Genomic DNA, 13,882 nt, shown 5'->3' with positions numbered 1-13,882 from the left:
TGTGTGTGTGTTTGCAACGGTCTGTTTTAACCTCAAAGAGAGATACAGACAGATAAACACGCACACAGCGTAGTCACGCACGCAGCCACACATCACATGCACGCCATGCCAACGCGCGCGTGCATGTCTCCACGCGCGCGTGCAGTGGACTGTTGACACAGTGGGGTCGTGTTCGTGTCTCCACATGAAGAACCTCTGGATGTCCAGGAGCTGTAGAGGAGCTGTAGAGGAGCTGTAGAAGCTGTAGAGGAGCTGTAGAGGAGCTGTAGAAGCTGTAGAGGAGCTGTAGAGGAGCTGTAGAGGAGCTGTAGAGGAGCTGTAGAGGAGCTGTAGAAGCTGTAGAGGAGCTGTAGAGGAGCTGTAGAGGAGCTGTGGAGGAGCTGTCCCTCCTCGTGGTGCTGAAGCTCGTGGTGCTGAAGCTCGTGGTGCTGAACGGACAGCTCCTCTCCTGCTGCCTCTGAGCCGCTGGACACACAGAGGACGCGGACGCTAGAGAATGAACTAGCGGGACATCGTTGTGACCTATCGACCTATTTATTCTTTTTTTTTTAAATATACTTTATTGGAGAATATGCACAATATGACGTACAGGGATCAGCGAACAATAATTGATATTTGTGTGTGTGTGTGTGTGTGTGTGTGTGTGTGTGTGTGTGTGTGTTAATAATAATAATAATAATAACAATAATAATAATAATAATAATAATAATAATAATAATAATAATAATTGCATTCATAAAGCACATTTCACAGACAAAAGTATTGTACACTTTGAAAACACATTAAAAGATGGAGGAGGAAAAAACACAATAAAACAAATATAGTAAAAAATAAATGAAAAAAACAGATAGTGTTGATCTGTTTACAATAGTAAGGAAGAAAGTGACAGGAAAGTAGAGCAAACAGACAACGTAGAGGAAAACATTAGAGGAAATACTAATAATTAGTAGAAAATAGAAAATAAGGAAGAATAATGAATCAAAACACACACACACACACACACACACACACACACACGCACACACACACACACACACACACACACACACACACACACGGCCTTTACGTTTGTTCACAGAGTTTGTGATACATAGATGTGTTTACGGTGAATCAGACGGCAATCTGCATATTGATGTATAGCATGGTGGAAGAGGTTTCCAGAAATACTACAGAGAAAACCTACTCCTTTAAAACGTCCTGCATTCATAATTCAAAAGCCTTCTTATGTATTCAGTCTGAGTAGAAGCACGATATCAACGTGATACGCGTTGATGAGCTTCTCTGGTAGCAGCTATTGTGCTCTTAACTTGTTTAAAATCATAATAAAATCACTTTAAGTTACATAAACGTGTTTACGTGTCCAGAACGTGTGCACACTCCTCACTCTCGTACTTCCGGTATGGAGGCATTGGAATCTCTTCCGAGCGCCACCAGCAGAGGGCGACAGAGCGACTTCCGCTCCGGACGGGACCGTCCAATGAGCTTCCAGATCACTGGAGCAGGTGGGCGGGACCAAAGCAAACGCAAACATGGCGGCGTCCTTAGATGATGATTTTGAGTTTGACAACCAGGACTACTACTCTCTGCTCAACGTGCGGAAGGAGGTACGTCTCTCAGGGCGCGGAGAAGCGGCCCACTGGCGGCGGGAGTCCCGCAGAGAAACTCAACCTCTGCGGGTCTGCGGGTCCGAGGAGACCGACTGCAGACCCGCAGACCCGCAGAGGTTGAGTCCGGCTGGACGCAGCAAACACGAGCGAGAGAGAGAGAGAGAGAGAGAGAGAGAGAGAGAGAGAGAGAGAGAGTGAGAGTGTTTGGGTGTGTGTGTTTGGGTGTGTGTGTGCGCAGTGTGTGTGTGCAGTGTGTGTGTGTGCTGTGTGTGTGTGTGCAGTGTGTGTGCAGTGTGCATGTGTGTGTGTGTGTGCAGTGTGCATGTGTGCAGTGTGTGTGTGCAGTGTGCGTGTGTGTGTGTGCAGTGTGCATGTGTGCAGTGTGTGTGTGTGCAGTGTGCGTGTGTGTGCAGTGTGTGTGTGTGTGTGCAGTGTGCGTGTGTGTGTGTGTGTGTGCAGTGTGTGTGTGTGTGCAGTGTGTGTGTGTGTGCAGTGTGCATGTGTGCAGTGTGTGTGTGTGCAGTGTGTGTGTGTCTGTGCAGTGTGTGTGTGTGCAGTGTGTGTGTGTGCAGTGTGCAGTGTGTGTGCAGTGTGTGTGTGTGTGCAGTGTGTGTGTGTGTGTGTGTGTGCAGTGTGTGCAGTGTGTGTGTGTGAGTGTGTGTGTGTGTGCAGTGTGCAGTGTGTGTGTGTGTGCGTGTGTGTGTGTGTGCAGTGTGCAGTGTGTGTGTGTGAGTGTGTGTGTGTGCAGTGTGCAGTGTGCAGTGTGCAGTGTGTGTGTGTGTGTGTGTGTGTGTGTGTGTGTGTGTGTGTGTGTGTGTGTGTGTGCTCCAATGAGCCCCTCCTCACCCCTCAGCTCTCTCACTCTGAGGACTCTTCTGGTCCTCAGAGCCGTTGCCCAACAGGAGCCATGCTTCATGTTTAATGTCTTTCCTTCCCTTAAGGACACGAGGCTTTAATGCAGCAGTTTGAGTGGAGATACTAGTTGATTAAGAGAAAATGAATCTGCAATAATGTCGAATGAAAAAAAAGACGAATTTGCGGTTCCATCCTCTCAGAGATCTCCTGCTTGAATGTGTGTTTTATTATCGTCAAAGTAACTGAACTGTCTGACTATCAATTTCAAACACAAACCAAACAGTCGGTCAACAATTAACCCCAGAAGGGTTTTGGTGAGTCGTGAACGAGGAGCATGACCGAGAGCTGTCGCCCCCTCTCCGGTCCCAGGCCACGCTGGAGGAGCTGAAGGCGTCGTACCGGAGGCTGTGCATGCTCTACCACCCGGACAAGCACCGAGACCCAGAGCTCAAGAGCCAGGCGGAGCAGCTCTTCACGCAGGTGCACCAGGCCTACGAAGGTAGGGACGACGTCAGATGTGTAAACGTCAGTCTGTATGTTACTGGTTATGAGTAAAGGAAGGAGCAATGTCTGCCCTATGGGCTCCACAGTTTAAAGGGGTTAAACCATTGTTAGTGATGTTCTTCTGGGTGAAATGAAGCAGGGCATGGAAACAGACGAAATAAAGAACACACATCCCGACAAAGACCTCCATGAAGTGCAGTGTGTTTTCTGTCCCTCAGTGCTGAGTGACGCTCACTCCAGAGCCATCTATGACATCTTTGGGAAGAAAGGCTTGGAGGTGGAAGGCTGGGAGGTCTGTATGGTGTCTGACCCTCAAGCTGTGCTGCTGCTCCCTGCATGACATTAACACGTCTGCTGTGTAGGTGGTGGAGAGGAGGAGAACTCCAGCGGAGATTCGAGAGGAGTACGAGAGGCTGCAGAGAGAAAGAGAAGAGAGGAGGCTGCAACAAAGAACCAACCCCAAGGTTCCACTCCTGTCCACCTCCAGTGCAGTGCCCCTGTAGTCAGGGGTCATGGTGTGAAACGTGTGGCCTGAAGGGTTTCACATTCATTCCTTTTCCTCTCCCCTTCCCTCCTCGTCCTCCAGGGCACGATCAGCGTGGGCGTGGACGCCACGGACCTGTTCGACCGCTACGACGAGGACTTTGAAGAGATGCCGGGAGGAGGATTTCCTCATGTGGAAATCAACAAGATGCACATTTCCCAATCCATAGAGGTAGAAGAAGACGCACGCGTAGCTCAGCCGGCCGCTGTCTGACCTCTGCTTCATGCCGTGGCTTCTGTCCTCCTCAGGCTCCTCTCACCAGCGCCGACACCGCGGTGCTGTCCGGCTCGCTGTCCACGCACAACGGGAACGGAGGAGGAAACATCAGCATGACCGTCCGCAGGGTCACGTCAGCCAAGGGCTGGGGAGAGGTACACACACACGCACACGCACACACGCACACGCACACGCACACACGCACACGCACACACACACACACACACACACACACACACACACACACACGCACACACACACGCACACACTACAGAGTGCATGTGTTAAATGTTAGCATAATACAGATGTTTTTTGTAATTTTGGCCGCATGCATGCAACGGAGTTAGAAATACACTTTGTTTTTGCTTATTTTCAACGTATTATATTTTATTTTTGTTTATTATTCAACGATCATGTTGAGTGTTTGTGTGATTTTATGTAATTATTTCTAAAAATCTGTTTCCTGCGGAAATTGCGTTTCATCTCTTCTGCGCCTCCTAGGCTTCCGTAGTCACAATAGTTCTATATTCCTGAGGGAAGCTGATGTGCAGCGACAGAGAGACCAGAAGGCAATGTGTGTATTTTATTGTCTTCTGCAGCAGCAAATAAATGCTGGAAAAATCATGTTTCCAGTCGACTTCTTCCATGCCCTAAACGCACTGTTCCATTACTCCGTTACACAGTCAGGTGTGTCTCTGCAGGTGGAGTTGGGTGCAGGAGACGTACTGGGACCTCTGGTTGGGTTAAAGGTGTTTCGTAACCTCACCCCCCGGTGGTAAGGCCTCTCTCTTTGCTATCAGCTGTGTCACCTGTGACCTCTGCTCTCTGTCTCTCATGTCCTCTCTTATCTGTGCAGTTTCCTGACGGCCCAGTGCGGGTTGCAGTTCTCTCCTCGAGGTCTGCGGCCGAGCTGCTCTCTGATGACGGCCCGCCACCTGGACCAGAACACCATGGGCTACCTGCAGTGGCGCTGGGGGCCCAACAGCGCCATGACCAGCAGCCTGGTGCGGGACACCAAGAGCAGCCATTTTACTCTCGCTCTGCAGGTACAGACGCTCCACACTGGAGACAGAACAACACAGTGATGCGCTTTGTGCTGTTTGCTATGATTACACTCCTCTCCTCCTGCAGCTGGGTGTGGCTCATTCCTACCTGATGATGAGCTACCAGTACAAGTTCCAGGACGAGGACCAGACCAAAGTGAAAGGCTCTGTGAAGTACGTCTGTGTGCAAAGATATGCAAAGCAATAATATTCTAATGAACATAGTAACTTCATTATCAGAGCAACCTAACCAGCATTAACCTTGTATTACATGATTCTTTAAGTGACTGGAAGGTGACGCTGAAAGTGTTTTTTAATTACATTTTCTTTTCATTGTGAGATGATGATTGTATAACAAGCTTCTCTTGATAGTGTGAAAAATTATTTCAGCATTACAAGCAAGCAGTTTCTTTTAAAACCCGAGTCGTGAGAACGTATCAAACAACCTTCATGAACCGTTTCATTAACAGGACTGCACTTCAAATGCTAGAGGGACCTGAACTTACTCAAGTAAATAATGATAATGCATTCTATTTGTATTGCGCTTTAAAGTTATTTATAGAGGAAATATTCAAGACAGAAAAGCTTTCCAGAGTTATGAAAAAAGAAGAGGATAACAGGTCATATGCAGCATTAAGAGATCTGCAGGAGATGAAAACCAAAAGGAAGACTCTCTCGTCTGTTCTTCAGTAGCTTGACTCTCTCGTCTGTTCTTCAGTAGCTTGACTCGTCTGTTCTTCAGTAGCTTGACTCGTCTGTTCTTCAGTAGCTTGACTCTCTCGTCTGTTCTTCAGTAGCTTGACTCGTCTGTTCTTCAGTAGCTTGACTCTCTCGTCTGTTCTTCAGTAGCTTGACTCTCGTCTGTTCTTCAGTAGCTTGACTCTCGTCTGTTCTTCAGTAGCTTGACTCTCTTGTCTGTTCTTCAGTAGCTTGACTCTCGTCTGTTCTTCAGTAGTTTGACTCGTCTGTTCTTCAGTAGCTTGACTCTCTTGTCTGTTCTTCAGTAGCTTGACTCTCTTGTCTGTTCTTCAGTAGCTTGACTCTCTTGTCTGTTCTTCAGTAGCTTGACTCTCTTGTCTGTTCTTCAGTAGCTTGACTCGTCTGTTCTTCAGTAGCTTGACTCGTCTGTTCTTCAGTAGCTTGACTCTCTCGTCTGTTCTTCAGTAGCTTGACTCTCTCGTCTGTTCTTCAGTAGCTTGACTCTCTCGTCTGTTCTTCAGTAGCTTGACTCGTCTGTTCTTCAGTAGCTTGACTCTCTCGTCTGTTCTTCAGTAGCTTGACTCGTCTGTTCTTCAGTAGCTTGACTCGTCTGTTCTTCAGTAGCTTGACTCTCTCGTCTGTTCTTCAGTAGCTTGACTCGTCTGTTCTTCAGTAGCTTGACTCGTCTGTTCTTCAGTAGCTTGACTCTCGTCTGTTCTTCAGTAGCTTGACTCTCTCGTCTGTTCTTCAGTAGCTTGACTCGTCTGTTCTTCAGTAGCTTGACTCTCTCGTCTGTTCTTCAGTAGCTTGACTCTCTCGTCTGTTCTTCAGTAGCTTGACTCGTCTGTTCTTCAGTAGTTTGACTCGTCTGTTCTTCAGTAGCTTGACTCTCGTCTGTTCTTCAGTAGCTTGACTCTCTTGTCTGTTCTTCAGTAGTTTGACTCGTCTGTTCTTCAGTAGCTTGACTCGTCTGTTCTTCAGTAGCTTGACTCTCTTGTCTGTTCTTCAGTAGTTTGACTCGTCTGTTCTTCAGTAGTTTGACTCGTCTGTTCTTCAGTAGCTTGACTCTCTTGTCTGTTCTTCAGTAGCTTGACTCTCGTCTGTTCTTCAGTAGCTTGACTCTCTTGTCTGTTCTTCAGTAGTTTGACTCGTCTGTTCTTCAGTAGCTTGACTCTCGTCTGTTCTTCAGTAGCTTGACTCTCTTGTCTGTTCTTCAGTAGTTTGACTCGTCTGTTCTTCAGTAGCTTGACTCTCGTCTGTTCTTCAGTAGCTTGACTCTCTTGTCTGTTCTTCAGTAGTTTGACTCGTCTGTTCTTCAGTAGCTTGACTCTCGTCTGTTCTTCAGTAGCTTGACTCTCTTGTCTGTTCTTCAGTAGTTTGACTCGTCTGTTCTTCAGTAGCTTGACTCTCGTCTGTTCTTCAGTAGCTTGACTCTCTCGTCTGTTCTTCAGTAGCTTGACTCGTCTGTTCTTCAGTAGCTTGACTCTCTTGTCTGTTCTTCAGTAGCTTGACTCTCTTGTCTGTTCTTCAGTAGCTTGACTCTCTCGTCTGTTCTTCAGTAGCTTGACTCTCTCGTCTGTTCTTCAGTAGCTTGACTCTCTTGTCTGTTCTTCAGTAGCTTGACTCTCTCGTCTGTTCTTCAGTAGCTTGACTCTCTCGTCTGTTCTTCAGTAGCTTGACTCTCTCGTCTGTTCTTCAGTAGCTTGACTCTCGTCTGTTCTTCAGTAGCTTGACTCGTCTGTTCTTCAGTAGCTTGACTCTCTCGTCTGTTCTTCAGTAGCTTGACTCGTCTGTTCTTCAGTAGCTTGACTCTCTTGTCTGTTCTTCAGTAGCTTGACTCGTCTGTTCTTCAGTAGCTTGACTCGTCTGTTCTTCAGTAGCTTGACTCTCTCGTCTGTTCTTCAGTAGCTTGACTCTCTCGTCTGTTCTTCAGTAGCTTGACTCGTCTGTTCTTCAGTAGCTTGACTCGTCTGTTCTTCAGTAGCTTGACTCTCTCGTCTGTTCTTCAGTAGCTTGACTCTCTCGTCTGTTCTTCAGTAGCTTGACTCGTCTGTTCTTCAGTAGCTTGACTCTCTCGTCTGTTCTTCAGTAGCTTGACTCGTCTGTTCTTCAGTAGCTTGACTCTCTCGTCTGTTCTTCAGTAGCTTGACTCGTCTGTTCTTCAGTAGCTTGACTCTCTCGTCTGTTCTTCAGTAGCTTGACTCTCGTCTGTTCTCCTGCAGGACCGGCTGGTTCGGCACCGTTGTGGAATACGGAGCAGAGAGGAAGATCAGCCGGCACAGCGTCCTGTCAGCCACCGTCAGCATCGGGGTCCCGCAGGGAGTCACCCTCAAGATCAAGTACGGGTCAACCCAAGATATGACCTCATTCTCTGCTGGGCTCCCATCGTTATCCAACGTGTGTGTGTGTGTGTGTGTGTGTGTGTGTGTGTGTGTGTGTGTGTGTGTAGGTTGGCGCGTGCCAGTCAGACGTACCTGTTCCCGGTCCACCTCACGGATCAGCTGCTGCCCAGCGCCGTCTTCTACGCCACCGTGGGACCGCTGCTGCTCTACATGATCGTCCACCGACTGGTCATCGTCCCGTTCACACGAGCACAGAAGGAGCAGTCAGTACACCTCGTTTAGCCATTTAGACCATGGGAGTCACTTTCATCATAGAGCCTCATATAAATGATGCTCTACGAGGCTCTATGAGGTTATATGATGCTCTACGAGGCTCTATGAGGTTATATGATGCTCTATGTGGCTCTATGAGGTTATATGATGTTCTATGTGGCTCTATGAGGTTATATGATGCTCTACGAGGCTCTATGAGGTTATATGATGCTCTACGAGGCTCTATGAGGTTATATGATGTTCTATGTGGCTCTATGAGGTTATATGATGCTCTACGAAACTCTATGAGGTTATATGATGTTCTATGTGGCTCTATGAGGTTATATGATGCTCTACGAAACTCTATGAGGTTATATGAGGTTTTATGAGGTTAGATGAGGTTAGATGAGGTTCTATGAGTGTTGGAGCCAGAATGCGGTTTATTGTTTGAGGGAATCACTGGGTGGTTGTGGGGACATGTAGTTCCTTTATTTGGACACAGGGTGGCACATCCAGTAAAAAGAGCATATAGGTGAGTGCCAGGTGATGGGAACAGGTGTGTGTGTGGGAAGCGAAATAGTTTTCGACCATGGTCGAGACAGCTTCTCGTGCCTTTCAGCCAAGATCAGGTGTTGTATGCTGTCTCGTGGAAGCTTGTGGTGTGACTCATGTAAGATGACTTCATGCCATGGTGTCACGGATTAAACGTAGGGAAAAGAGACAGTGCTGGAATGGACAATGGAATTGTTTGTGGCAGAACACGCGTCCAAACTTGTTGTCCCGTTCGCCCCCCTAGTAGCTCGATTATTTAAATAGGTTAAGGTTTGAGCCTCTACAATGAGGTTATATGAGCCTCACAGAGCCTCATAGTGTCATAGAGCCTCATATAGCCTAATAGAGCATCGTAGAGCTTCATATAGCCTAATAGAGCATCGTAGAGCCTCATAAAACATCGTAGAGCCTCATATAGCCTAATAGAGCATCGTAGAGCCTCATAAAACATCGTAGAGCCTCATATAGCCTCATATAGCCTAATAGAGCATTGTATAGCCTAATAGAGCATCGTAGAGCCTCATATAGCCTAATAGAGCATCGTAGAGCTTCATATAGCCTAATAGAGCATCGTAGAGCCTCATAAAACATCGTAGAGCCTCATATAGCCTAATAGAGCATCGTAGAGCCTCATAAAACATCGTAGAGCCTCATATAGCCTCATATAGCCTAATAGAGCATTGTATAGCCTAATAGAGCATCGTAGAGCCTCATATAGCCTAATAGAGCATCGTATAGCCTAATAGAGCATCGTAGAGCCTCATATAGCCTAATAGAGCATCGTAGAGCCTCATATAGCCTAATAGAGCACTGTATAGCCTAATAGAGCATCGTAGAGCCTCATATAGCCTAATAGAGCATCGTAGAGCCTAATAGAGCATCGTAGAGCCTCATATAGCCTAATAGAGCATCGTAGAGCCTCATATAGCCTAATAGAGCATCGTAGAGCCTCATAAAACATCGTAGAGCCTCATATAGCCTAATAGAGCATCGTAGAGCCTCATAAAACATCGTAGAGCCTCATATAGCCTCATATAGCCTAATAGAGCATCGTATAGCCTAATAGAGCATCGCAGAGCCTCATATAGCCTAATAGAGCATCGTATAGCCTAATAGAGCATCGTAGAGCCTCATATAGCCTAATAGAGCATCGTATAGCCTAATAGAGCATCGTAGAGCCTCATATAGCCTAATAGAGCATCGTAGAGCCTAATAGAGCATCGTAGAGCCTCCACAGTGAGACGTCTGCTTTGTGCTCCTCAGAGAGCTGGAGCTGCAGAGGAAGAGCTCGGCCACAGACATCGCCAAGAAGAAGCACGAGGCTGAGTCTGCTGTGAGTACTGTGTGTGTGTGTGTGTGTGTGTGTGTGTGTGTGTGTGTGTGTGTGTGTGTGTGTGTGTGTTCATTGATTATTGTTTCCAGCTCTCGCTCATCTTGTCTGAATATCTTTCCATCGTATTATATTTTGTTCTCTTGGCTCTGCAGGTTCTGCTGATGCAGGAGTCTGTGAGGAGAGTCATAGAAGGAGAAGAATCCAAGATGGGTGAGCACACACACACACACACACACACACACACACACACACCTGGGGGGAAATGAGAACCTTTCTTTTAGTGTGAACCGTGTGACATCCATCGCCTGCTGCTGTGAGGTAAGTCATGATGATGATGTCATGATGATGATGTCATGATGATGTCATGATGATGCAGCCCATCTCCATGTCGCATGTTTACACAGGTTAAGCTCGTGAATCAAGACTTTAGTGCTGGTGATGTCCTGTTCTCTTTGTATAGCGATGTTCATGAGATGTGTTCACGACACAGGCAGACAGTCATAATGACGTCCAGCAGGACTGTTCCCCATGACTCCAGTCTGTCTTACACTGGGCATCATATGCATGTAAACCCCTGAAGTGGCATGACAGCAGGACCCGCTGACTCTGCAGGTCTGATCATCCTGAACGCCTGGTACGGCACGCTGGTGTCCGACAGCAGCAGCAAGCAGGAGAAGGCCAAGGTCATCGACGTCACGGTGCCGCTGCAGTGCCTGGTGAAGGACTCCAAGCTCATCCTCACCGAGGCCTCCAAGGTGCGTGTCTGTCTGTGTGTGTGTGTTGACTGTCACACGTCTGTGCTCATGCGTGTGCGTGGCTCTCCTGGCTGCAGGCCGGGCTGCCGGGCTTCTACGACCCCTGTGTGGGAGAGGAGAAGAGCCTCAAGATGCTGTACCAGTTCAGAGGAGTGCTGCACCAAGTCATCTGTGCCGACACCGAGTCGCTACGGATACCCAAGCAGTGTGAGTATGCGGCCACTTTACCCAGAATGCACCTGCACACGGCTGCACGGGGTTCTAACGGTCATGGAAAAACTGGAAAAGTCATGTAAATGTGTTATATTCATGTGTTCATTTACGCTGAGTTTGAAATAATGAATATGCTTTTAAAAGAAAGACTCAAAATATAAGCAGGCATACATACAGGCATCTATATAAATGATTATTCTTTTAATCAAACTATTGTCTCATTCATTTGAGTCATTTAAGGTTTACTGTATGCTTTGTGTTCTCATTGTTAGTTTAAATACTACATTTACTCACTTTTTACTGTTTACACCCAGACTTCACTAAATGCTTGTAACGGACATTTGGTTTAAAGTCATGGATCATTGGTCAGGATGTGGATGAACCCTGATGTTCACGTATTTCTGTATTTTGTCTGTCCAGCTCACAGAATTGAGGCCGAGTCCTAGGAGTCCTCCACCGTTGGAGCATCAGAGGGTCAGATCCCGATGAAGCAGACTTTGTCAAAAGAAGCAGCAAGAAGGTGGAGTCTCTTCCCCACGAGTCCTCCCTCTCTCCTCGTCATGTTAGAGTCTGTGTCCACTATCCTCAGCAGAATGCAGTCCAGGCGTTTCCTCTGTGTTAACCTGACAACTCAAACATCTGCTGCATGAACAGTTTCTTCATGCAGAGGACTGAAGGCCACGGAGAGCTTTCCTGTCCAGGAGCTAAACGTGCACATGTATTTATTTGTGTCGAGCTGTAATCTTCTCCCACGTCGGTGTCGTCTTTGTACTGTAAGTATCGCCCTGCTAGGTTTGACTAACAAGGTAACGCTCATGTGAATAACTGGTGCAGATGTTGAGTCACACTATGCAGGACCAGTGAGCCGGAGACATCAGGACGTCTCTGCTGCTATGAACTTATACCGGTGAGGATTTGGAGGAGACTGGAGGGAAGTGACCAAGAAGCGTGATCCGACCCAGGAGCCGTGTTCATACACGTCTCATTCATTCAGGCTGGACTGCACTTTAAAGGCAGGATATCCACTTACAGAGTGTGATTGTCGAACCCTAAACTGAGTTTGACAATCATGTTTTAATAAGTGAAGGTTACAGTTTATTCTTCACATCTGTCCCCTGACAACAGTGACTACTGGATGGATATGTAATAATGAACAGATGAAGGGTTTATGTCACTGTGCCAGACGATAACTCGCCTGAAGACGACTCCAGCCAAACAACACATTCTATGTTTGACCAGATCGGTGCCATGTGTTCTTTATTTCATGTCCTGTCCCTTGAAGAAAATATGAATAAGGAATAATCTGCTAAAGCCATGTCACTTCCTGTACATGGAAATGTATAAGATAACCGTCTTTTAGGTGATAATCACTGATCTGTAGCTCTTTTCTTTAGGTCAACATGAGGAAATATAATATCCTCTGGGGAAATATCAAATGCATTTAAAGGAATGCTTCTGTAGAATACATAAGAGTATTAAATTAAAAAGGTAATATTTTGCACAAAGTGTTGAACGTATTAAAGGGATATCAGAGGCTCGTTATGAGTTGTGCTGAAGCTCCTAATTAAAGCTGAACATCCGGTTGACTTCATGTAGTTTCCCTCATGAGTCAATCACTGACCTGCAAGGTGGGCGGAGCTCACCAATAAAAACAGGATGCATTTTGGGATTTAGTTTGAAAGATGTCAAGTGTGAGCTCCATAAAGTCTTGTGTTGGTCTCTTACAGCATCCATGTCACTGATTCTGTCTGTAGGATTTGACTTGTTAAAGTGTGCTGTACATTGTGACGTCAGCTGTAGTGCCACCTAGAGGCCAGCAGGAGGACTGCTGCGTCCCATAGTATGTACATATACTGTCTGGCTGAGGATCCGTGTTCTCAGTCCTGTAAAAACACAATAAATAATAGTTAAAGAGTCAGATTCTTGTTTGATGTAAAGAACATTGCAGACGGACCAGCGAGGTTAAGATATGAAGACAGAGCCTCACGTTAAAATGGTAACTCTTTATTTACAATAGTTTACAATAGTTTCACAGAAACAGTTTGCACCACAGTACAGACAACGCTTTCTCAATAAGGGGAAGGATTAACCCAAGATCAGAAGAAACGAGCCGTATCACAATGAGCAATGCTAACGTTAATTACACGGACGTCTTCAAGACGCAGACCAAAATTACACATTTGTGCCTGAAGATGCCTCAACGTCTGGAAACAGCAAATAACTTTAGGCCTTGAAACGTCTTAAAAACATCACAACCTGATGTTCTTTGAGATCTGGAGATTGCTGGGTACGAACTAGTTCACCGATATTTGTAAAACCCAGAAGACGAGAGCAGAGACGAGCGCGACCACTTTGAACTCTTAGAAAGTTGTTCCTCACATAAACATTCATTGTGTTAGTCATTGATTCTGCATTGTAAAATCCCATCCTGGACTAATATAAAAGGTTCCCAGTCTAAAATCTGTCACTACAGTATGGCTTTTATATAATCAGAAACAGCAGATGGCACATGAATAACAAAGATTAAAATCCAATTTCCAGCAAGTACGAGGAACAAAGTGCCTTAAAAACTTTTTCCTTAAACCTGCTGCGTGGAAGAGACTGAAAGCAAAGAGGCGATGAGAGAAAGAGACAAACCAACGGCTCTTTGGTCACATCTACTCCTCATCTTACAGAGGACCAGAGCCTGAGACTCGTTGAGCCATAGCAGCACAGCCTCACACACACACACACACACACACACAACCAGTCCAACACACACACACACACACACACACACACAACCAGTCCAACACACACACAGAATCTTGACTGGACTAACACTTTTCTAGGTAAGATAGTTGGTGACTGTGTGGAAAATAAAAGTATTTATGAATACTATTGTTCAATCATGTCATGAAAAGCAGCAAAAACACGACCAGAGGAAAAACACCTTTACTGAAAACTATCATCTGGTTTGTTTTCTGT

General features: G+C 46.3%; 1 protein-coding gene across 1 annotated transcript; it reads left to right on the top strand.

The window, feature by feature from the left end:
* Positions 1 to 1,529: 1,529 nt before the first annotated feature.
* On the top strand, positions 1,530 to 11,361 carry dnajc11b (DnaJ (Hsp40) homolog, subfamily C, member 11b; the record flags this gene model as incomplete). Its single annotated transcript, XM_079217979.1, has 16 exons — positions 1,530 to 1,604; positions 2,832 to 2,961; positions 3,185 to 3,258; positions 3,329 to 3,430; positions 3,553 to 3,681; positions 3,759 to 3,881; positions 4,428 to 4,501; positions 4,583 to 4,772; positions 4,858 to 4,943; positions 7,691 to 7,807; positions 7,918 to 8,077; positions 9,882 to 9,947; positions 10,100 to 10,157; positions 10,560 to 10,702; positions 10,780 to 10,909; positions 11,336 to 11,361. The coding sequence occupies 16 exons, from the start codon at positions 1,530 to 1,532 to the stop codon at positions 11,359 to 11,361; spliced, it is 1,683 nt and encodes a 560-aa protein (XP_079074105.1).
* Between the last annotated feature and the right edge of the window lie 2,521 nt (positions 11,362 to 13,882).

Source organism: Taurulus bubalis (genome assembly GCF_910589615.1).
Source record: "Taurulus bubalis genome assembly, chromosome: 5".
NCBI classification, from domain to species: Eukaryota; Metazoa; Chordata; class Actinopteri; order Perciformes; family Cottidae; genus Taurulus; species Taurulus bubalis.
Note: the sequence above shows the minus strand (reverse complement) of the source record. Positions and strands in the feature narration are given on the sequence as shown.